This window comes from Toxorhynchites rutilus, chromosome 1, assembly GCF_029784135.1.
Source record: "Toxorhynchites rutilus septentrionalis strain SRP chromosome 1, ASM2978413v1, whole genome shotgun sequence".
Taxonomy (NCBI): domain Eukaryota; kingdom Metazoa; phylum Arthropoda; class Insecta; order Diptera; family Culicidae; genus Toxorhynchites; species Toxorhynchites rutilus.
Window position 1 is genome coordinate 44,721,297 of NC_073744.1, and position 25,934 is coordinate 44,747,230.

The 25,934-nt window shown below is 37.3% G+C and overlaps 2 protein-coding genes across 2 annotated transcripts; one reads left to right on the forward strand and one right to left on the reverse strand.

Annotated features, from left to right (window-relative positions):
* Positions 1-1,215: 1,215 nt before the first annotated feature.
* On the reverse strand, positions 1,216-8,850 carry LOC129763913 (calcineurin subunit B type 2). The gene is made up of 4 exons (XM_055762924.1): positions 8,646-8,850; positions 8,438-8,477; positions 6,898-7,196; positions 1,216-2,307 (listed from the first exon to the last, which is right to left on the reverse strand). The coding sequence occupies exons 1-4, from the start codon at positions 8,646-8,648 to the stop codon at positions 2,137-2,139; spliced, it is 513 nt and encodes a 170-aa protein (XP_055618899.1). The 5' UTR covers positions 8,649-8,850; the 3' UTR covers positions 1,216-2,136.
* Positions 8,851-18,225: 9,375 nt separating this feature from the next.
* LOC129763871 (uncharacterized) lies at positions 18,226-24,661 on the forward strand. Its single transcript, XM_055762921.1, has 3 exons — positions 18,226-18,615; positions 23,604-23,874; positions 23,948-24,661. The coding sequence occupies exons 1-3, from the start codon at positions 18,285-18,287 to the stop codon at positions 24,573-24,575; spliced, it is 1,230 nt and encodes a 409-aa protein (XP_055618896.1). The 5' UTR covers positions 18,226-18,284; the 3' UTR covers positions 24,576-24,661.
* Positions 24,662-25,934: the final 1,273 nt, after the last annotated feature.

Consider the following 25,934-nt stretch of genomic DNA (forward strand, 5'->3'; position numbering starts at 1 on the left):
ACTCAAAAACTCAAAATCAATGTAATATAAGACAATTATCAATATCGAAAACAATTATCAATTTTTCTCATCAGTAAAAACATGTTACATCAATATAGCGAGAACATATTTGAAATGGGAAAGGTAATTTTCTTTTATAATTTTTACTTTCTGAGTGTTTATTCAACCCAATGCGAATTTAAATTGGACTAACAACACCTAATACTATATGTAAAGCAAATGGGAAATCATTTTTTCGAATATTTCTTTACTTTTCCAACTTTTCTCGCTGTATGAACTTTCCTTGGGTGAAAATGAACACAACTTTACAGCTTAAACCGAACGACAAGTTCTCGAGCGGGAACACACCTTGGTTTGTTCCCGCTCGAGAAATTGACGACCGCCGCATGTGTCGTCAATTTCGACCAATCAGATGTGGGTACTTCCGTTAGGATAGGGGTTGAGATTTTTCACTTGTTCGATAGTTAGTTTCATGACATATATTATTTTATTCAATATAAAAAATTGTTATGGAGTGCCGAAATCGATTGACCCAAAATTTTCCTCAATCCATCATGAAGTGACTGAGCAATACGCGTTTGACATTGGACAATTTTTAAGATGTGCTCGATTTTCGATTTTCAATTTGTACCCCAATATGTTCCCGAAAGACGTAATCCTACGTCAAAATAGAGAAATACGGGTCTAATATTTTGCGATAAAGAACAAAATAACCACTTTTCACGGAAATCTGAGAACCACTATATCGGTTTGGCATGGAATGGTTGTATATGCAGTTTGCAACAGATGAAGTTCGAGCTCGGCAAGAGATTATCTCGATTTACAAAATACGAAATTTGGCTCGTTGTGATAGTGATTGTATCGACTTATCGAGCTTGAGCTCGGGTAGACTGTTAACTTCGTAGTTGCTCTCCGCGATTGACCTGAACCAGAACCGAGGGTTAAATCGAACTAGATTATACGAATCGAGCGCAGATCATACCCGCTCATCTTCTTCTTCTTTGTTTTTAAGAGGCTTTAAACTTTGCAGTTCATTCACCTCTAAGATACCTCAGCCATCTCAAAAACACATGAACAAGAATTGGACTGACAATCGGATATTTATGTTCGACACATTTTATTCTTTATCTTTTCTTCGATACGCTGATGTTTTCGTTCAATGATGTAGTCTGGGTAAGCATCGGATGCTTCAATATGGTATATTCAAACAAAATCTTCTTGAGTGTTTTGAAAAATAGTTTATTTTATTCGTTCGTAGTTTTTCAGAAATAGATAAATTCCATTATATTCTGTATTGTATGTTTTTTTGTAGGATTTATATTTCAAACGGGCACACCATATAACAATTAGCCGATCCGAAGAAGGTAATTCGACCAGGTTTAATTGCACGAACCTATTGCAAATTTGAATACAACTTCATTGGGAACCTGTCCTAAAAATTACCTTCCTCGGGACCAGAATGCTTGACGGATATCGACTCAAAAGTTGCGTTGAATGCATGTTCTCATGATATAACTATTGATTATTAGTGGTTCGAATTTGTCATTCGTACTTTTGTTTCTCTGTGCTTGACAACATCTGATTTTGATCTGATTTGGAACAACAAAACACATGTGAAGTTTTATTTTGGCGCGACTAAATTGTATACTGTGATAGACTAAGAATAACCGGTGGTTGGTTTTGTGGGGAGGGACTTTTAATTTAGGTTGGACACGGTATCAACTCAAATAAAGATCATTAGGATCAAGTAGAACAGTAGAACAGTAAAATTGGCTCCTAACCTAAGATTCTATAATAGATGTGTATCGTTTTACGTTCACTATTTGAGAGTCACATACAGCTCTCAAACAAAACGCTCTTATAGTTTTAGATCTTTCTCAGATTCTGGCAAATCTTATCCTTTGGATTTTTTTCTCTGTTAAGTATAATGTTTTAACATGACAAGATCAATAGCGCATAACACATAAATAACTAAAAATTACAACATTTGTGTTTCCCGTTTTCATTAGACGCAACGTTTACATACATTTCAAGTTTTTACCTCATAAATTAGTTAATGATGTTTCTCTAGCAATTGAAAGTGTGATTTGCTGTATGTGTATGTTTCAGTAATAGCTGTTTTTTTATATGAATATCTTAGACATCGACGACCATCTTTTTGTGAATATCCGTGTTGCCAACCACGGAGCAAAATTCATCGAAGGAAATTTTACCATCTTCATCCTTGTCGGCGAACACTATTGTTTTATCCACTATCTGCTGCAGCTGGGTGTCTTTCAGGTTGTTGCCGACCATCATTTTTAGAACCTGAACAAGACGGAGAAAGCAAAATTTGTTAATATACGAGTATACTTCCTTTCGAAGGGCTTGCAGTGATGTGTTGAATTTCAAAACTATTAATGTGTTATTTATGTTAATTTGGAATGATTTTCTAATTCTCAACTATCATGGAACCATATCTGAATATAACCATTTAGGAATCAAATCGTATCTGAATAAATAGAAAACAAGATCATCTGCAGTAACGGGTGTTTTGATGTGCCTAACCGGAATATATGAGGAGTAAAATGGAAACCTAAACACAGAACATGCAGGAAAAAATTCCGAATGCTTATAACTCGACAATTTTTAAATCATAATTTTTAAGCCAAACTCCGTAGCAAATATGTTGAATTCAATTGACTTCAATTAATTGTTTAATTCAATCAATAATTTAATCAATACAAATTATTACTAAACCAATGGTTTCGTTTGCTAAGAAGAGATGAAAACCTTCAACTAACTTATCCTACCTTAACCTTATCTAAACCTAAGGTTAGCAATACCGATTACCCGCGGCAACTCGGAGTTAGGAACCAAAATATTACGAAACAGTGAAACCCAATTTCTAATCGACATTCAGAAACCCTTCGATTTTGTTTTTCAATTTTTTTTTCTTATTGTTCCACCGAACTTCTCGTATTCCATCTTTGAACGCAATCCAATAATCATTGCCAGTCTTACCAAAATTATTCAAATTGAATTCAATTGCTTCTACAGTAAGCCAGAGAGCAGGTTTTGATCATTTTTTAGAAATATGTAACGTAATCAACTCTTCCGGATCACTGATTTGTAATTTCATTCCAATTGCACGTTGAGCAATTCTGTTTGCAATCGATGTTTAATATTCATCACATTTTAAAGGTGGTGATATATACTCATGCTTGTATTCAAATTGGAATGAGCTTCTAAACTTTTAGCAATTACCAGCCATTCCCTACCGTTTCTTGTTAAGTATCTATTGTTAGCAATTTTCAACATAAATTCATATATGTGTTTATTGGTGATCGCGGTATGCATGTAGAATGTTTTTTTATAAATAAACTTTTGGATTTGCTTTCTACATCTTCCAATCCTAAACCACCATTGAACGCTGGCAAGTATAATTGTTTTTTCGATACACTATAAAAGTATCCTTTCCACATAAATTTATTGCACAAATTTGTATCTTCGCAATATGTTCGTTCGCTGGTGGAATATTCGCTGGAGCAATATACCATAACATACAGGGAGGATGTAAATATAAAATAAAATAAACACTTTTAATAAACACAATAAAAATAAACACTTTTTGAATAAGATTAAGTTTTCTCTGTGCTTTCAGGGAGATTGTGAATTTCAAATCGGACACTAAATTAGTATGGTTAATTTACACAGTTTGCTCAAATTTTCGATACGAAATAGCCAAAAAAGGAACCAAATCAAACATGATTCCGCGTGTGGATGTTTTTACGGCTTCGATATTAAGCATTTTTAATGGCTTAATTCCAAAATTCAATTTACTGATGGTTATATTTTGGTTTGTTTGTTAACAGGTAAGAGATACAGTGAAAGCTCTCTGTAGCGACATTGCAAGGGACCGTCGTAATAGAGAATTGTCGCTATAAAGCACTGTCGCTATAGAGAATTCGGATGTCGTTATAGAGAGAGAAACTCTCAAGGTCACACGAAACAATTAAATTATATTATCTTGATACAAAAACGACAAAACATTAAACAATAGATACAGAATACAGCTCTTCTGTTCCCTAACACACTTTTCTTTAAATAAAAACCAAATGAAGTACTGTCCCTTGGTAAGTTTGTTCTAATGATTTATCACACCATAAATAGTTTGGAAAGCAACTTCTAGCTGATATTGCGAGGGTGGGCTTATAGTTCCGTTATCAATTACTTCGTCAGGCACTGAATGAGTTTCTTAATCAATGTTATCTATAGATGATTGCTCTTGCACTGTTTTTATTACAACAAAATTGCTTCTTCGCATAAGTTGTCAAAAGTCACGAAGTCTGGAAAAATGCAAATTGCGATTATACTTTCTATGATTTTTGAAAATATTAACCATTTATAACCAAACCTTCAAAAGGATCAGAACCTTATTCACGAGCGCTCCAAAATTTGATCGGAATACATTTTCCTCTAATGGGTCGTTATCAATGTTGTTTTCATTGATGCATTTCCAATTGTCTGATTTCATAATGCCAGCTCTGACGAAGCAATTAATAAGAGAGAATTATTCGACATGATTTTCTACCCATCAGCTAGCAGTCACCATTCGTTTCATCCAGTTTCTGGAAATCTATTCTTCAAACATCGCTCTCCCCATCCACGCATTTTGTTGCTTTTATAAATCACTGGAAATTACTTGCGGTTTAAACGACAGCTTATTTCTTTTAACAAATTTCCGTCGTTTGGTATTAAAACTACTATTCTTATCTTTTCGCGAATTTGGTTCTTATTTCTGATTATGGGTGGAATCGTGTTGTGTGCTCATTAAATTTACTGAATAATGTTTTGTTTTCAATGCCTTTTTCAAATTTTACAATAATATACAATTAATTTTTAGTGTCTGTTCGTGCCGGAATGATTTGAACATCCCAAATGTAGTCCACAACGTCCCAGCGATATTGTGTGTTTCTTTACTAACACAACAACGCTTGGTCTGTTTCACACAACATACAAAGAGGGATAATTTCTCTCGGGAGAGTAGAGCTTTTCCAGATATTGCTTTGATCGCTCTAATCTTATGTGAGAGAACAGCTGATTGCAAAAGAATATAGAACAGCTGATTATGAACAGGATAGGACAGAAAACAGAATAATAGACAGAAAGATACGGTCGGAAATCGATAAAATATATGTATTCGCGTTAAGTTCTGTGTTCAAATTTAAATATCTATTTTGTCTGTGAAGTATCCGAAAATCATAACGGTTGCGCGCTAATAGTGTCAAAGATTTTCTTGCCTTTGAATTCATTTCGGACTGAAAATTTAGAGTAAAACAAACTATGCTTTAAACTGTAGCACGAATTCGAATTTAAAAGTTTAAACTAAATTTTCAATTCAATGCAAATATTTGATTTTCTCGAGGACGGGATTCTTGTACAACAATGCTGCAACTGTTTTTTTTTTTCAATAAGCTCTTCCTACCTTTTATCAGCTTACAGGTTTCCTACGTGTGTGTTTTAAAAGCTGAGCTGAGTTTGTGTTAAATTTCGCACATTCCTTTTTACCTTTCTCGTCCATTGTTTTTGCGGAATGGATTTTGTGTGCGCCAGAATCATTTTGAGTATCTTGAGAAAACGAGATCCACAACAATTAGAGATTTGTCGTTATAGAGATTGTCGTTGTAGAGAGCTTTGACTGTATTAAGTATGAGAGATAAATTCACTTGTTGGTGTAAAATTTAAATTATTGAAATAATTGTACTGTTGAGGAGGAACGGACTGTTGCCAGTGAGAGTGAGATGGACTGTGAAATTTCCATTTGTTCCACAATTTCCCAGCAAACAACTATGGAAGAAATCTGGGTTGGAATGTTAGAAACCATCAGATTTATAAAAATAACGATTTTGAAAACTACTTGTTTGATTAATGGATGAATATTCTCCGAATGTGTATTGTAAAAAAAATTGGAGATAACGGCTAAAGGCAGCTAAGGACAGTTTCAATGAACAAACTCATATTTCCTCCAACCCAAAAGATGAAATTCTGGAATTGATCAAATTTACATACATAGGCCATTCTTAGAGGTATAAAAACCATTATTCTGAATACAGATAGCAAACCTTTTCACTCTCATAAGAAAATATGACTACCTAAATAGAATGTTCGGATTTTCGGCTTCGAAAAGAAGGGAAAAGAGATCTGCATGGTGGGGTACGAGTTCGAGATTGTATCACTGTAAGTGCGATCTGTCCTAATTTTTGTCAATAGAGGGACGAGGGAGTAAGAGAGAAGCAACATTGAGTTACCTTTGAAATAGCAAGAAATTATCCAGCAAAATAATACATAATCACCTAAAGTTTCAACTGTTCTTATTAATGTTTCCATTCTATTGCTAGAAAAATGGTTGGGTTTCATGTTTGATATAGCTGCAAGGTTGACATGGGACTTCCGTTGGCTTAGTGATCATTTGTTTCTATTCATCAAATTACTGATTGAATGAAACAATTTTCGAATTCAATTGAATTCAACATATTTGCTTTGTAAGTAAAGAATTTGAACATGAACATGAACATGTCATTGTCTTGGTAAAAATTGAATCCTCGTTTCAATCCCATTTTGTTGACACTTTGCTTCATATTTTCTTCCAGGATGTTCAAGTAAACTGATCCATCACACCATCGATGGATTTCGCTGCTGTTAATTCGAAAAACCATGTATACGATACGCTAATAAAGAGATTGATAATTGTTGTTCTTGCATACGAAGAAATGTATACGACGAGAAGCTACTCTTATTTATTTATTTACACATTTTACAAACGCATTTATTTTACCTACACTCTTGTGCTTTAGATGTGTTGTTTCACTTGTAACATTGCTGATAAAATCAGCCCAAATTCAGAGACATGCTTACCTGAAACAGTTCACCGTTGGAAATGAATCCATCGTTATCCATGTCGTATATTCGGAAGGCAAACTTCAGCTTGGATAATTTATCGCCCTTAACGCTAAACTGCGAAACGCCTTGAATAAACTCTTTAAAGTCCACCTCACCGTTACCATCTGCATCGAAGATATCTATAACGCGTTGCACTAGGGGATTTTGCTGCAATTCGGGGAGTGACATGAACTCATCGATGCTGAGCGCACCGGAGTTGTCGAGATCGAGTTTCTTGAAACGCTTGCCCAAACGCCTTATTTCATCAGCATCGACTGGAAAAGCAGAATGAAGAGAAAAATTTTAACGATAGATACTATCCCGAGAAACTTTGTTGTGTCCATCCATGAAATGAGTATCTTGCTAACAGTGAATAAATAAAATCATCCGGTATGGATCCCTGTGACCTTTTTCTTTGCGATTCCGTCGAAAATGACTGTTATTGTTTTAGCAGTCGATACTACAGATGTAAATGCGTTTTAATGAAATGTTGGTGAACTTTTTCGAAAGCTGAATGACAAAACAGATATCTCGTTCTGAGATCTAACAACAGAACTCAGAACGAGGGACTGAAGTTACCACATGGTTTTAGATTCTTTCGATTCAGTTATTATTGATTGTATTCTAGAAGCAAATGAACTACATAGTTTGAAACCTCCTATGAACAAAGAAGTGAAATGATTGTATTTATAAGATGTAGTGATGATTGGAACCGAGCCAATCAGGCTATTTGAGCCACAAAATGTGAAATTCATTTACAGAAAAACATGATTTCTTGACGAAATTGAAATAATAAAAAATAAAAATATAAAATATATAATATACGGACCAATTATTGGAGCATTGGCTTCGTCTGAACGATACGATAAGATATGTATATGAGATTATCTGGGGAAATCATCAAGCTGTTTTTTTAAAATATTCTTTCTACTGATTACTTCACTCAGATCCACCAGGCTTTCGAGAAAAAAATTGATCTATTTAATGAATAAGTACTAGTCAAATGATATATTAACAAATGAACCGTTAATGATGGAGAAATTTGTGTCGTACTGTCGCGCCGAAAAAAGGCTGCGCAGAAAAAAGAACCCTCCAAGATAATTACAGAACTAATTCCAAGTGAATTCTTATTAAAATTCATAATACAACAACAAAAAAAGAAACAAAACCTATCCTTTGTAATTTTTTCGATTATTTGGGAATAAAAATATATTTTTCCGAAAGCTTCGCTGATGAATACCGAATGAATCAATACCGCAAACAAAATCGATAATTCCGACATCTGCAATTCGATACTACAAATTCTTGTGATTTTTTCTCGAATCTGTACACTTTTTATGGTCGTGATTCGACAGGTAGAATGGCTAAGCTGTTTATGCCTATTAATAACCCTCGTTGTAGCTGAATCGTTATGGAAACAAAAAAAAATACACTTTGAACACTAATGTGCGGGATAGTAAATAACCATAAACGGAATTTCAGATATTGTCATATGAACTTTCGATTTGCTACTTACAGTTTGAGCAAAGCTCCATAGGCAAAGACGTTTCATTTCCCTGTAATTCAATATAAAGTAATTAGTTTTCCGGTCATGCATATAGCGGGGAATATAGGACAATAAAACTTATTGACCCAGTACGTGCTGTCTGATGGCACCCAATATTTGAGACGGTGGAAAAAAATTGTTCATCACTGATAGCTTTTATAAAATGCATGAAAATTACCATTTTATTATTTTGTGCTGTTCCGAATTGGTTCTATACAAGTTCCTACCAATAAAGGCGTAGGATTTCTCAGCTTCTTTCTCGAAGAAAACACTAAATTTCGACCCACTTTTTCACTACACTTCGCTGTATTTTTTTCTCTGAATCTGTAAATGATAGCTCTGAGAATAATACCTTCTTTTATCACTGTCAATCGACGTCTACCCATACATGCGTCTGAAAATTTGCTCAAAATATTGAGCTACTGCTGCGAACATTCCATTCCTGCTTCTATGGACTCTACTGTGAAATGCGCAATGCACACATTGCGCAGTTATTGCTGGTTTCTATCAATTTGGGTTGAGGAGCTTGCAGACGTGCTAATCAAACTGATATAAATCAAATGTACAGTTGACTCCGCGTAAATGTGTGTTAAAACGATAATTTGTGAATGCTGCCATCGTAAATCATATATCGCTTTATACCTATAAATAGAATAATAAAATAACCGAGATTCAGATTATTTCACCAGCTCACGTGAAATCGGAAATTCAAGTCAAACTGTGATCTGTACACATATAACGTGGACAGAAAAAGCACGATTTTAGACTCCCCCTCCCCCTCCGTGGACAAATGTACACATTTTCATACCCCTGTTAGCCACGTGGCCTTTTTTCCTGATTTTATTAGAATAATTCAGGAAGTAACTGAATTGCGCATAAATTTAATTTTAGTTCCATTTCATTAAAAATTAAATTCCATTTTAAAATTTTACTACATGTACCCTGCCACGCTTTGCTGTGGCACATTAAGGTTTTATGGCGAAGAAATGAGTAGCAAAACAAAGTATGTTTTCGTGTTTAATTTTGAAATACTTGAAATACCTTTTTTCCTATTGTCTGCAAAGATATAAAAGCAACGCCAATCGAATAAAAATAAATAAGATCATTATCAGACACAATTTTAGTTCACAGTTTTTTAAACACTTGCGAAAAAATGTGTTGCTCTCACATAGAATACATATCAAATACTAGAAATTTAATTTACGTTCACAGCTTTAGTTTACAATTGCGCTTATTCCATATTTAAATCTTAAGCCTTTAGAGGCGAATGAACTGAAAAGTTTAAACCCTCTTAAAGCCAAAAAGAAGAAGAAGAAGAATCTTAAGCCTTCCTGAGGTGTTAGCAATAGCAACAACATTCCTTTTTTTTTTTTAATAATCCGTTTATTTTTACAGGCTCAGGTACATAGGTTTAAAGGAGCCAAACTCTTAACTATATTTTTACTTGAATATATTAACATGTTTCCTTTATTCTATGGTTAATAAAATAGGAAACCGATTACTCACGGTGGACTCGAGTTTAGAAGGGTGACACATTTACATTACGAAAAGGATGGGATGTAAGGACATTGTAACAATGTTCACACTCATTTCTTAAAACTATCCTTACAATAGGTATTTACAATTTAACTTATTCTAATGTTAGTAGGAAGGGAACCGATAGCTCACGAAGGACGAAAAGGAGGGGAAAAGGATGTAAGACCAATCACACCAATCACGATTGATTTAAGGCAAACATATATTTGGGACTTGTAATCATGGTCTAACCGAGCCAACACATCTCTCACCGGCACATTGGGCTGCCTTCCTCGGACCCGAAGAGAGTTATCTTAATTCGGTCTGGCACCAAGATACAACTCGCACGACCTAACAACGTGTTCGATGTCGTGGTAACCATGGCCACAAACGCAGAGATTGTTGTCGGCAAGATTGAAATGAAAAAGTAGTGCGTCTAACGAACAGTGATTGGACATGAGTCGGGCGAAGGTTCGAATAAAGTCCAGACTTTTGGACCATGGTTTGAGGCTAACCTTAGGGATAATTGAGTGAAGTTACCGGACCAATTCATCTTCGTTCCATTTGCGTTTCCAGTTAGCGATAGTATTTTTACGGACTAAAAAATAAAATTCATTGAAGGCGAATTGACGCTGATAAATGTCGCCTTCAATCGCACCCACTTTTGCTAATGAGTCAGCTCTCTCATTACCTGGTATTGAGCAACGTTAAGGGACCCAGACAAAGGTGATGACATAATGGCGTCTGGATAAAGCACTCGAAATTTCTCGTATTCTCTCAAGAAAGTACGGCGAGTGCTTTTCTGGCCTCACTGAACGGATAGCTTCGACAGAGCTAAGACTATCCGTTACAATGTAATAGTGTTCAACAGGTCGTGAGGCGACGCTGTCCAGCGTATCGCTGTCAATTCAGCAATATACACTGAGAAAGGATTCTGAAGACTGTGTGAGGTGCTAAAATCGTTTAACACTCCAAATCCTGTGGACTCATTCACAGAGGACCCATCGGTAAAGTAAATATTATCACAAAAGATCACAATTGATACCCCCATACTTTGCTTCGAAGATCGTTTGAACGAACTCCGATTGATGATAATCTGGGATTCCATGGATATTCTGCTTCATGGGCAGATCAAAATGCACAGAGGAATTAATGTAGCCAGGAAAACAAACACGGTTGGGAATACACGAAGAAGGATTAACCTGCGTGGAGATGAATTCATGATATGAACTCATTAATCCAGAGTGAAAATTTAGTTCGATCAGCTGCTCAAAATTTCCGTTCATCATTGGGTTCATAACCTTACACCGGATGAGGAAGATAATAAAGGAAGGAAGGAAGAGATAATAAATTAAAGCGATCTTTTAGTGGGAGTACGCCTTCCAAAACCTCGAGACTCATGCGTTGAGAGAACAGTTGTTCAATACAACATTATAAGATCTTCTGGATGTGCTCCCCACCAGGTGCAGGTAATTGTACGGAGAAAGTTTATTCTTTGTTGGCAATTTTTTACTCAGATACCTAATATGGGCCCCCAAGTACATTTGGAATCGAACCAGACCCCAAGATACTTAAATAACATAGCATGAGTGATCGGTTTACCCAAAAGTTGAAGCTTTGGTTTTGCTGGTCTATGCTTCCTAGAAAAAAAAAACACCATCTCTGTTGTGGAGAATTCGATCCTTAGCCCAATGGCCCAGGTTGAAAAATTGTTCAAAGTATCTTGTAAGGGTTCTTGCAGGTCGGATTCGTTTGATCCTACGACAGACACCACTCCATCATCTGCAAGTTGTCTCAGGCTGCAATTTTGTGTAAGGCAATTGTCAATATCACTTACATAGAAGTTGTACACAAGGGAGCTTATACATGAGCCCTGGGGAAGGCCCATGCAAGAGACCCGACATACTGCCGAATATCCGTGAGAAAATTGTTTCTCACAAAGTAAGTTATATAGCATATTATTCAATAGAGTCGGCAGACCCCGAGAGTGTAATTTGTCTGACAAAACCTCTATTGAAACAGAATCCATTTGAAGCACTTTGAATTTCTGAAGAAAGCAACGCAAGATAATCATTCGTCCCCTTGCCCCAGTGGAACCCATATTGTGTATCTGAGAGTAGGCCATTTGTTTCAACCTATCGATCAAGGCGAAACAAGATCGTTTTCTCCAACAATTTCCGTACACAAGACAGCATTGCTATTGGACGGTACGAGTTGAAGTCGGACGCAGGCATTCCGGGTTTTTGAATAGCTATAACTCGTACTTGTCTCCAATCATCCAGAACAATATTGTGCTCCAGAAACTTATTACATAAATTCAACAAGCAATGTTTCGCCACATCAGGGAGGTTTTTCAACAAGTTAAACTTAATTTTATCTGATCCTGGAGCCGAATTGTTACATGAAAGGAGAGCAAGAGAGAATTTTACCATCGAAAACTCGGAATCAAGATCGCACCTATCTTGTGGTATATCTCGAACAATTTTTTGCACAGGAGCGAAATCAGGACAAACCTTCCGTACAAAATTAAAATTCCATCGATGTGAATATTCTCCACATTCATTCGTTGAAGAACGATTTCTCATGCTTCGAGCCACCTTCCATAATTTTTTCATTGACGTTTCCTCCCACGAAATTTCGCCAATAAGCACGTTTTTTCCCTTTGAACAAATTTTTGAATTGATTCTCAAGGTAAAAATACGTTTGAAAATTTTCAGGGGCTCCACGTTTCCGAAAAGCTTTAAATGTCTTCGATTTTTGTACATAAAGCTTGGAACACTGGTTATCCCACCATGGATTGGGAGGCCTTCGGCGAATGGTGGAACCTGGGATGGGTTTCGTTTGAGCGCGAACTGCGTTATCATGAATCAAACGAGAAAGGAAGTTATACTCTTCCAATGGAGGTAAACCATCTCTGGCATTGATGGCTAGAGCAATCGCGTCCGAAAATTCTTTCCAGTCAATGTGTCTCGTGAGGTCATACGCCATGTTTATAGATTCGAAAGAATTTGACCCATTGGTCATGAAAAATTTGATTGGCAAGAATTTGAAAATTTTGATTGGCATTACATTCCACTTGCAATCTAACGATAGTGAATTCGAGCAAAGCGAAAGGTCAAGAGCACTTGGTTTAGCAGGAGGTTTAGGTACACGTGTTGTTTCCCCAGTGTTCAAAACGGTCATATTAAAGCTGTTACAGAGGTCATATATCAACATAAACGGTTGTCGTCGTACTGTTCTCCCCAGGCGGTTCCGTGCGAGTTGAAGTCTCCCAAGATCAACCATGGCTCAGGAAGGAGTGAGCACATGTCAGCAAGTTGCTTGCGGCTGATCGCAGCTCTCGGAGGCCAATACAAGCTGACAATACAGAGGTCTTTGCCTTTTATGTTTGCAGGACAAGCAACAGCTTCGATCCCTCCAATAGGTGGGAGGTCAATCCGGAAAAATGAGTGGCACTTATTGATCCTCAATAGCATCCCTCCGTATCTGTCATCGCGGTACAAGCGTATAATATTACAATCGTGGAAAACGAGATCATCTCGCGAAGAAAGCCATGTTTCGGACAGAGCAAAAACATCACAACTGTGTCATTCGAAGGTGAACTATTCCCACGGAAGGCAGGAGGAATCTGATTTTGCTTGTCCGTTACACTCGATTTTTTAGGCAAGCTAACTGGGACTATCACCGGAGGGTCAACTGGCAACGTGGCGAAGTCATTATGTGTGTTGATACGCTGTTGTTCTTGAGCCAGTGGAGAAGCGCCCTTCAAAATTTCCGCAAAAGTGCGCTTTGAGCGTTCCTTCAAAACGCGCTTCTGTTTATCCCAGCGACTCTTGTAAGTTTCACAACCTGAGAGCACGTGTAGGGACCCCCCGCAATGTGGACACTTATGCTCAGTTGCACTGCAGCATTTCCCCACATGTTGCTCTCCGCAAGTGGCACAGCGCTCCTTGTTGGCGCAATAATCTGCTGTATGACCAACTGACTTGCATTTGTTGCAAGTTATGGGCTTTGGCACTAGGAGTCGCACTGGGAGCCTCAATTTGTCCACCACAACGGAGCCCGGAACCCACAAAAGTTACTCGAAACGAGTCAGACGGCGTGAATTTCCTAGTTGATGGCAGTCCAAAATTTTAATTAGCATCGAAGGGAGCTTTTTAAATCTGCCATCTCCCTTTTTTATAAATTCGCTCGTCAGACCCGTTTCTGTTATCACCCCCGAGATTTCTACGTTATGGCAGGTCACGTATGTGCGATGTTCTAAAATGAATCGCTTGTCGACAACAATCTCGTTAGCTTGTTTCCGATCAGCCACGACAACACGCAGTTTGTTCGGTCTAACTTTGTGAGTTTCGACCACGGAGGAATAATTTTTTGACAGATCTTTCATGATCTGGATTACATTGAGCGATTTCCCATTTGGTTTGGGCCGGAAGAAAACAACCCACGTCCTGATAATGGGTGCATCTTCCGGATAGATCTTGACACGGAGAGCGAAGACAGCGGAGGGGGAAGACGAGGTCGATGGTTGAGCGTGAACGGTGAACGGAGAGGGGGTGGATGGTTGAGGGGGATCAGAAGCAACAGATGAGGGATGCGAGATCGGGGGTTGAGTTAAAGTGGATGGTTCAGGGGATTGAGAAAAGAGGGTTGCGAGTTTTTTCGAGGGGGGCTTTCTAAGGTGGGATGACTCTTCTTCGGAAGTAACATCTTCCAAAGGGGTATTAGTTTCGAAGTCAGAGGTTTCCATACCAGGAAACTCTCTTCCCCCTGATTATGTGGCAATTAAAAAGTACAATTTTTTTTCAAATCCTAAAATTATCAAATCTTAAAAATTATTAACTCTTAAATACCTGAACGCACCGGCACCTAATCAGTATGGAGAGATATGCATATGCATATTTCTCCATACTGATTAAGTCGGCCGATCAAACTATCGGTCGCAAAACAGTCTGCAGTCTGCGGGGGCTCTAAGCTCTAAGTACCAATGCGGGAAAAAATAACTTCACTAACGGTATCCGATCACGCTAACGGGACGTACACAGAGCGCGTGCGACTTCTCGGAGCTGTCGGCACAATGTGCTAAAAGTGGTGATTTTGATGTGAGACTTTGTTAGACGAACACGGTGACCAAACTCAATACCAATTTGCAGAACAAGTGAATGTTGAACCAATCTTCCGTTTTTCGACGTTTGAAAGCCAAGGGGAAGATCTTGAAGGTTGGAAGATGGGTTCCACAAATCTTACTACTAGCTACTTACATCCTATGTTTTTTAAGCCTTTTACAAAATGCAATACAGCCGTTTCTTCTAGGTGATTGCCTGCTGCTCAGACAAGACCTCAACTGACGCTTCTGCGTTGAAATGTATATTTTGGCCCGATACTTCTTCACCGTTTGATGGGGAACCGATTACTCGCGGACGACTTGAGGTTAGTGGGGTGGCATTTTTTTTATCAGGCAGAGGAAGTGACATAGGAAGGTTTTGACAATACTGATGATTAAACACGGAGATCGGTCGTTTTGAGAAAAAGATAGATTTGGGTCATGTAATCAAGGTCTAACTGAGCCAACACATCCCGCACCGGCACATTGGGTTGTTTCCCTCGGGCCCGAAGAATATTTTCTAAATTTGATCTGGCTACAAGATACATCTTGCACGCCAAAACAGCATGCTCGATTTCGTGATAACCTTGAGCATAAACGCAGAGATTGTTGCTGACAAGATTTATAAGAAATAACAGCGCTTCTAACGAACACGTTGAGTACTGAAAATATTACATTGGACATGAGCCGGGACAAGGACCAAAGTCATAGTATACCAGGAATAATCTGGATTTCCGGAGTACATTTGTAACTTACATATTTGGTTTTGAATCACACCGAAAGAATATTCTATTCAAAAACGAATGACACGAAAATATTCAAGAAATTCAATCTAGTTCCATTTTCTTGGAACGGGTGTGAAGACAGACAACTTTTTAAATCATTCAAATTATGCCGTGCGACAGCTCTTCCTTCATGATTTTTTTATTGAGAAGCTTTTCATCGGATTGAAATCGATGAATAATCCCATTGACTGCTACCACAAGGCATGACATGATTCATTTATCTGTGTGAATGTTCACTCTGCGTTTGCCTGCTCTTAACCAGCAAGAAATTATACTAAGCTTATACTTTATTCAACAATGTAACAGTTCACACTTTTTCTAAATGAATTTAAATGTGTAGTGAACCTATTCACGAATGAAAACGGTATTTCTAAGAATAATAGAACACGGTACTTTACAAAAGTTGTCTCACATGCTTGGGGAAAATTTAAATGGGAAACTCCATGTGTTGAGGCACTGTGTAGATGTAAAAACAAGAATTGTCCTGTAGGTGGAAACAGAAAGATAGAAGACGGAAAATAAATGACGCCAAACTAATTATTTTCACGACACTTGTAGTCAAAAATCAGGATTTTCAAAAGATATCACATGAAAGAGAATTATAACATATAATTTTATATAAATATATCACGTTAAATACAGTGTTCAGTAAATATATACCTAAAGTCCACAAAAAATTAAATAAATCTTGTCATGAGGGGCTGACAATGAAAGGGGTGTAAGTGACTTGATCGTTTTCTCTTCATCAACTTTCTCTTTCGGTAACAACTCAACTGCAAAAACATTCCAATTTGTGTTTGCTGCATTGTCGAATACAGTTGGAAATGTGTTTGCAGGTAAGTTGTGACCAAAAGAGGGAGTCGGTGTAGAGAAATCGATGATGTCACTTACAACCCTTTCATTTTGAGCCCTTTACATGTTATGTATCGCTGCTATTTCAAGTGAAAATAATTGCGACTAGTACAAAACCCATGTGCCAATTTATTACGAACGCAAAGGGATGAATATAGGTAGGGGAAGTGGGGGCATAGTGGTCACCCTAAGCAATATGTCCAGAATATTATAGTTCAACTCATTGTTGGTCAAGATAGCATACGGCTTTTACTATAAAAATTCTAAATAGTACATTTTTCATCATTAGAAAAAAGTTGGAAAATAGAACTTTTTTTGTTGGAGGTAAAGTGGTCACTCGCACATATCAAGCTAAATGGAATAGATTTAAGCGTTTTTTTCGTCCTAATTTGTTCAAATGATATTCGATATAGTAGGTACATGTATGAAATAAGCTTGGTCTCTTCACCTAGAGTTAAAATTCAAATTTTCTCATGCATACAAAAACGTTGTAAGAAACACATAACGTTCCGCATAATGAGGCTTGATTTAGTTGGAGTGGCATATTTTTCCTGGCCACAAAAGGAACCTCTTCAAGAGCAGAATGTGATGAGGTATATTAGCTTTAGTAAACAGAACACTGTAAGTCGTTATGCACCTATGACCACTTTGCCCCCAAACATTAAAGTAATTTCTATGCTTATTAATCGCTGAGATTGAACAAAATATATGTTCACCTCTCCTAGAATATGTGAACAGTAGTCCAAACTAATATATGTCCAACATATCAGGTTGAATAAACTAAATTTCACGAGAAATTCCTTAGATTAGATCGACATGCGACAGCTCTACTGAAGTATGGAGTGACTCAAAATTTATAAATTCTTCAAACATAAGGTGCCTATCAATACGGTGTCAATAGTCAATAGGAATACTACCAAACAAGCAAGTGACTACTTTGCCCCCCATGACCAATTTGCCCCCACTACCCCTATTCAATCGGCATCCTATATTGAAGTCCATTAGAAGACAAACAAACTAGATATGCTCCCGAAAATTCGATAGATCCCGGTGTCCCTGATAATATTGGTGCCACAGCATAAAACAGGTGCCATAACATAAAACATTTCCAGTTGCATGATGTAAAGGCAGGCAGGCATTGAATTAAAGAGGGTTGAAACTTTAAGAGTTCATTCGTCTCTAGTGATGTGAAAGAAATTCAAATAGGATAATAGTTAGAATAGTTCAAAATGAATCAAAATTAGCCTGTTTTCTTATTATGAGAGCCCGATTATTTCCAAATGAACGAACATTGGTGAGTAGCGAAAGGAACGAATGAATCCCGCATCCTTCTCAGAGCAAGAGCGACCAACGGGGCGGAGTGAAATGCCTGCGCTATTCAAGAACTCATTTTCGACCAATCAGCTAGCGTCAGTGTAGCAAGCAGTGGGGGATTGTGATGCGATTGTCGTTTCATGCTATTATATTAGAACGCGTACTCAAAAACACCCGCACCAGTCATAGCAAAGCTTCGTTATTCGTCTGACGAAACAGAAAACTCTTTTGGAAGTTAAGTGAAACAATGATTTGGAAAGACATTAGTGAGATTGATAATGGTGAACAATCCGTGCAACAGAAAGTGGATTCTCATCGCAAATCAAATCATCCGAAGCTTCCGTCAACCAAAGGATTACTAACAGTGTTTGAGAATGCCAATGCTAGTGTAATGGCCACGGCTCTAATATCAACCCCATTGGATGCAAAAAAGGATTGCGCATACAATGTAAATTCAATTGAAAGCGCATATATTGACAGTATGCAGGATTCCGACGAAGACATTTCGGGTTTTTCTTCCAATGAAAGCGATGGCATGGAGGATGATTCGCTACATTCATCGGTCGACGAGAAGAACGGTCAGTCTATGAATATTTGTGAATAAATATTCTGTAACTAGCTGTACCCTGCCACGCTTTGCTGTGGCACATTGTGGTTGCATTGTTGAGTTGAATTTTTCATTTTTTTTTATGTTGTAACAACAATCCTAGATGTGTTTAGTTGTTTTGTATATTGTATCATAGTTTGAGCTCAGTCGGTTCCGTACTTTTCGAGTTTTTAACGCGCACACAAACGAACAAAAAACTTTTATATATATAGATGAGGGAAATCGATAAATTTTAAATCATTTCGAAACACAATTTCAGTACATGATTTTGTCAAACACGTGGAAAAAAGAATTTTCCTTCACATAGAACACGTATTCATTACTGAATAGTAGATTATCATTAGAAGCTCAATTTCAGAAACGCACTCTGGTCATATATAAAATCATCTTTCTTCCAATTTTCCAATTTTTTATTGCCGTAACAACACTCCTTGAAGTGGATTGAATATTGTGTACAACTTTGAGCTCAATCGGTTCCGTACTTTTCGAGTTTTTGACGCGTACACAAACGAACAGAACATTTTTATATATATAGAGATATGAAACAGCACTCTTCTTATTTAGATTTTACTAGGTGTCCGGCAACCATTGTTCTGCCATATAAATTATTTCTAGTGAATATTTTGGGTGTTAGATGAAACATATATTATGTATTGTAAGCGAGATTGAATGTTTTAACGATATATAAAATTAATCGAATGTGATCAATAAAACTGAACAAATGAAAAAAAAGTGAACAAAAGTGTGTATAATGTTGATTCAATGTATTTCATTAACGTAACTGACATGTTTGATCTCTTAAAAGTTTCAATTTGGTTCAATTGTTGTCGCGTTATTGGAAAATACGTGCTTGCCGTTTTAAAGATGGACAGCTAGATTTATAACTGTTCATGAAATGGGTCCAACGAAACGTCGGACAACTTCAATGGAGCTGATGTACCGGCCTGTTTGGCAGCGCACTATTTTATCGTTTTCATTCAATAGAGTATTCACATCGGTATTTTGAATTTAACATACAACCATATTGTTTCCTAAATTATTTAAATTATTAATTACATTTCCTTAATAGAATTGTAGAACCCAACATTTATTCATTTCATTTCATTTATTCATTACTACACCCAAACTAGCGTTGGCTGAAAACATTTCATCTTTGACAGAAATAATGCCATTTCGTGTGCTGGAGGGTCAAATGCGCAAATCATGAGCTGTTTTAAAAGCTTAAAAATGGGTGGGTTATAGCTATGAAGTTGACGTGGGACTAGCTTAGCTTAGCAATCATTTGTTTGTATTGATTAAATTTTTGATTGAATTAAACAATTTCCGAATTCAATCGAATTTAATATGTTTGCTTTGTGAGTAAAGAGATTGAATAAATGCCATGTAAGGTCAATTCATGCATTGTGATAGACTATGTTCTTCGTTAAAAGTAAAGTTAATGACAGTCATTCCACGTTTGGTATGATGCCTAGGACAAAATATGTGAACGGCTTTATCAAACGATTATTTTATTTTACATTTCCCTCTGAAGTTTGCATCTCTCAAGTGCACGTACTTCTCGAACCGCGAATTTGCTTAATTTGATGAACTTCAGGCACCCAGTGCCGGAAATTCAGTGAGCAGAAAATATGAAGGCATATCCTTCAATGCAGTTTTGAATAACCGAGCCAGAGCGTTTTGTTCGTACCCGTTTTTGTAATCCGTGTTAGGAAAACACATTTCGAAGTGCCCCGAAGTACCCCCTGCTTGCATGAATCAACAACTTCAACTTACACTCTTTATATTATAGAGCCTTCAAACTTGAAAGTTCATTCGTCTTTAATGTCTGCTGGGGAAATTCGCCTTTAATGTTTTAGGGAAACGCATTTCAGTCGGAACAAAAATACCCCCGACTTATATGAATTTGCAATACCAATCCCCCCAAACACCTTGATTCTGAAGTCTGTGTTGGGGAAACACATTTCGTTCGGAACAAAAAATACCCTCGACTTGCATTAACTTGCAAAACCAATTTCCCCACGCTCCATGGATTTGCAGTCTGTGTTAGGGAAACACATTTCAGTCGAAACAAAAATACCCCCGACTTTCATGTGTTTGCAATGCCGATTTCTCCAACACTGCTTGGTTTTGCAGTCTGTGTTAGGGAATACATTTACAAACAAGAACAAGAACAAAAGAAAGAGAACAAAAATCCCCATCCTTTCGTGTATTTGCAATGCCGATTTCCCCAAGGCTGCTTGGTTATGATGGCTGTGTTGGAGAAACTGTAAATCGGGCCAATCAAAACAAGGTAGTTAGGGCGTTTGGATAACGCTTAACATTTTACAGTTATTCAATTGTTTATCTAATGAAAAATAACATTTTATTAATTGCGATAGATGCGTACAAATATTCCCTATCAATTGATGCAAACATCTTTCTGATACAGTAAAAAATGTTCGAGTTATAAGCATTCGGAGTCTTTCATTTTTTCTTGCATGTTGCGTGTTTATGTTTTCATTTTACCCCCCGGTTAGACGTAGTCCCACGTCAAAAAAGGTTTGTATGTATGCAAGCAGACATCTCTTTCTGTTTTCTTTTCTCATTTCATTTGGTATTGTGCCAAAAAAAAAGTCCATACGACGTCAATGGGGATAGCGTGGTCGTACGAAACAGCTTTGCATTCCAGCCGGCCTTGATTTGACTCCTATTGACGTCGTATGGAGTTTTTTTGCACAATCCCAAATGAAATGAAGTAAGAAAAAAAAGAGATGTCTGCTCCCATACATACAAACCTTTTTTAAACTATTAAAACAGCTCATTATTTACGCATTTGACCCTCAAGCACACGAAATGGCATTACTTCTGCCAAAGATGGAATGTTATCAGATGTTAAGCTTTTCGTTAGAAAAACGTTGATCGCTTGAGAAATGAAAATGAACATGGTTTATTTACGGATGTTCTACGATACGTTACTGCTTTCTAGAATTTCTGACAATTTTCCTTTTATACAATAACTATCTTTGGGACCGACACTGATATTGTGAAAATACTCTTAATGTGGACTGGATGGAAAGCGTAGCAAGAAAAATTCAGGGGTCAACATGTGAAACTCTAAGCAGTACCCCCAACTGGAATGATTTGCAGAGTTTATCTCCCAGCTCCTTGCAGTAGTGTTTACAGCGAAAGACTGTTCTCTGGAGCTGTTCTGTACGAAGCAATGTTTGGTTGGTCGATTTTGAGTACTGTTATCTATATAAATAAAAATGGAAGACCAAATATGTTGGTAAGCACAAAACCCGAGGAAGGAATGGTCCGATTTGAGCCATCTATATTTTGTTGTATTTGTAATGTAAGGGGCTGTGCATTGACACGACCGCATTTTCGGAGTAGAACTACGGAATTACGTTATTGAATTAGAATGCATCGAAATTTAGAAATAACTTTTTAGTTATTTAGTTATTTTACTACTTCAGTAGTTGAAAATTTTAATTTAAAATTTGAACAATTACAAACTGCCTTTGGTAAACTGAGAGAGAATAATACAGGGTCTTCCAGATTAAACGCTCACGCAAAAAAAATCGAATAGCTCCTTACAAAAAAAAAATCCGCTCCGTCGATGGTAACACTGCATTCCCCACTTCGGGACGATAGTATTCGGCTACTCGTTCAGTCTGATCGGATGGTTTTTAGTGTCAAGATGTCAAGATTAGTCACAAGAACGTGTATTTTGAGTGAAATCGTATTACTCGAGCAACCGAAGCCTTAATGAGACTCTGTCCTCTTATGGTAAAAATTTCAACATTTCTCGTGGGCTTCTATTCAAATTAAACACAAATTTCTGCATAACTCGAGAATTCATGAAGCAAATGGAACCAAATTAGGCATATAGAGGTTTTAGGGTGCAATAAAAGTTTCTATGGGGGGGATGCTGCTACCATACAAATGAAACACTAATTTCTGCATTACTCGAGAATTAATCAAGCAAATGAAACCAAATTTGGTATATGGAGGTTTTAGGCTGCAATAAATGTTTTAACGGAGGTTAGACACTCCATCCCCCCTCTCTACGGGGGGGGGGGTGTTTCCATACAAATGAAACACAAATTTCTGCATTATTCGAGAATTATTCAAGCAAATGGAACGAAATTTGGAGGTTTTAGAAATGTTTCTATGGTTATAAAGGCATGGGGGCCTGCCATACAAATGAAATACAAACTTCTGCATAACTCGAGAGCTGATCAAGCAAACGGGACCTAATTTGTGATGTGAGGGTTTCTGGATACGAGAAATGTTTCTATCATGGTATGACACCCCTTCCTCCTCTGGAAATGAGAGGGGATCCCATAAAATTAATGCACATTTTTCAAGTCGAAGTGCAAGTCGAAGTAAATTTCTTTGACGAAAAATCCCCCCCGGCCAGAACGGGAATCGAACCCGAACACCCGGCATGATAATGTGAGACGCTAACCACTCGGCCACGGGTGCACCCATTTGATGTTTGCGGTAACGAAATTGATCTTCGTTCGAAAGTGGAAATGGATTTTAATGTGATAAAACGCCGAATGGATCGCCGAATGTGTTGATAAGAGCAAAACTCGAGAAAGGAATTGTCCGATTTAGGACTGTCTTCATTCTATCATATTTTCTGTATCAAACATTTATTCCATGTAACGGAGAAACATGTTATTTGCAAGAGGATGAAAAATCTTGCACGAGAATAGTGTCTGAATATAATCTGATAGTATAATGTCAAGTTTCGATAGAAGTACTGAAATTTTATGGTAAAAAATAATTTTAAAGAGCAGATTAGAAGATCAATCAATTCTGCGATTGAACCCATGAACGGGCGCCTAGTAAGAAAACTTGAATGTGATAACGAAAAATAAATTTTTGCCTGGTCAGATAGTTGTGAATAAATAAGAAAAAGTATTGATTTCTTGAGTAACCAACCAACTTCATACTTATCCTCATCCACAGAGTATCCAAATCAAATAATCAGAAAGGATGACATTTCATCGTGTGCCAAATTGAATGCACTCGATGTTCCTGTTATGCCAGTTCTGAATTTGGCCGGTACCAAACTAGGGATAGGAGGCGGATCCGTCGTACGAAAGATATTCACGAACACTCGAGAACGATGGCGCCAACAGAACGTATCGGGGGCGTTCGCGGAGCTACGAAAACTTGTACCAACACATCCACCCGATAAAAAATTGTCCAAGAATGAGATTTTGAGAATGTCTATCAGGTATGGCACTTGTTCTACATATTTTGATCACTCATGTCAATGGTATTTTTAATACGCTAATCCACATTAACAGGTATATTCGCCTATTGACTAATGTCCTTGAATGGCAGAAGAAGCAGGAGTCTAACGACAAAACATCAGTCGTCGAACCTTCCAAGGGATATCAAACGAATAAATGTGCCAAATCATCATCACAACAATATCGCGGAGGAAACAATGAAAATCACTTCACCGGAAACTTTCGCGACAACGGAAACAACTTATTGATGATGGTTCCTAAGACGCTCAACAAAGTTAATTTACATCAGAAGTGTTCATCAGAATTTGTCAACGGAATTCAATATCGACCCATCAAAACCGAATCAACTCTTCCGTGTGTTGTAACAATTGATAAGATCAAATTATCCAGCAAACGATTGCCCGGAAAGGTGGGAAAGAATAACTTGAAGAATAAGAGAAAAAATTCTGTCTCGTTATGCACAGTGGCAAATGGGATGAAAACTGATTCAACGTTAACTAAATTTAACGAACCGGGAGGCGTAGATTGTGAGATTAAACGCGAAATTAATCCTTGCAATGCTCAAGGGCATAACCAAGCGATGAAAAATGTAACGGAGTTTATGGCTGGTATAGAGGGTATGGATTACGAACAAACACCGAAGAAAAATTCCACTGATAATGGGAAGAAATCGACATATTAAATGTGTATGTGTAAAATGTTAATGTTAAGTAAGTTAATGTAATATGTAATGGACTTCATACAATAAAAATAACAATAAGGTTTGTAATTCGGAATAAATTAATGAATAAATATTGTCTTGTCGTGTGTCAAGAAGTTTTGCTATTTGCGTAAAACAAATACGTACCACGATCGTTTGTATTGTGGAAAAGACAAGCTGAATTCTTATATCGGCGGGATGAAGCAATTCAATAATTTTAATAAAGCTGAATACTCATACAAAAATGTTTATGAATTATTATTACAACTGGATTATGTTTATGAGCCATGAAGAGCCTGTTAGTCAGATTTCTATATCGAATTCATTTAATTTATTCACTTTAAAGACCGATCAACGATCCTCTGCCGAATTCAAAATAATTTTGCAAACGTCTCTCTCTCTTGTGATGTTCTTCCTCAGTCCCCTAATAAACGCTGATCACCCGTCTACCATCTGTACTGCAGGACCAGCCCACTGTAGTATGTCGTATTTTATCAGCGTAATAATATCCATATGCTTGTGTACTTGGTACAACTCTAGATTCATGCATCTGCCCCATACCACTTGCTACAATTTGTTATCTAGTATTAAAATTTTAAATCCATTCCTCACCATTTAAACTTTGTATCTTTGAAAAAAAACTACGAGGATCAGCCTTCTGTAGAGCCCGCAAACCACAATTCCCTTTTTCCTTGAGAAATGTCCGGTAGCACGTGTTTCAGAATCCATTAAATTTCCATTAAGCTTAGCAGGGATTTAGGGTAGTTCACTGAACACTTGAACTTGGTAATGAAATCCATCCAGGGCTTAGTGGATATTCTAACCTCAACACATGGATAACAACATTAATATCAAGTTGGAAAGACCTAATTGCTCTAACCGCACGCTTTGAATGAATGCCACTATCGATTGAAAAAGGGTTCGATGAGAATATAGATTTTTTTGAATTCTGATTCTCGAATGTGTTTGAATGATTCTTGGAAAAAACCGAAAAGGAAATAAGAGCAACGGAAATAACCGCAGAGAAAAGAGCGTACTGTCACAAAAGCCTACTAGAAATATTCTCACGCGGAGAATTTTCTCGGCAATTTTTCCCGGTCATCGTTTAGTAGTTTGCTGAGCTTCTCATCCTGAGCCGATAGCTTCAACTACTGCTAAAACTAAAGAACGTCTATTGTTTCCTGATGCTGGGAGTGTCCTGCTGCTCGGCTGCTGAGGCCTCCCGACATCAACCCTATTGAAAAACCATGAGAGTAATCGAACAGAAAAGTTAGAAACCATCATATTTCTTACGCAAACGATCTCAAAACTTCTTGATAGATAAATGGATGAGTATTCCTC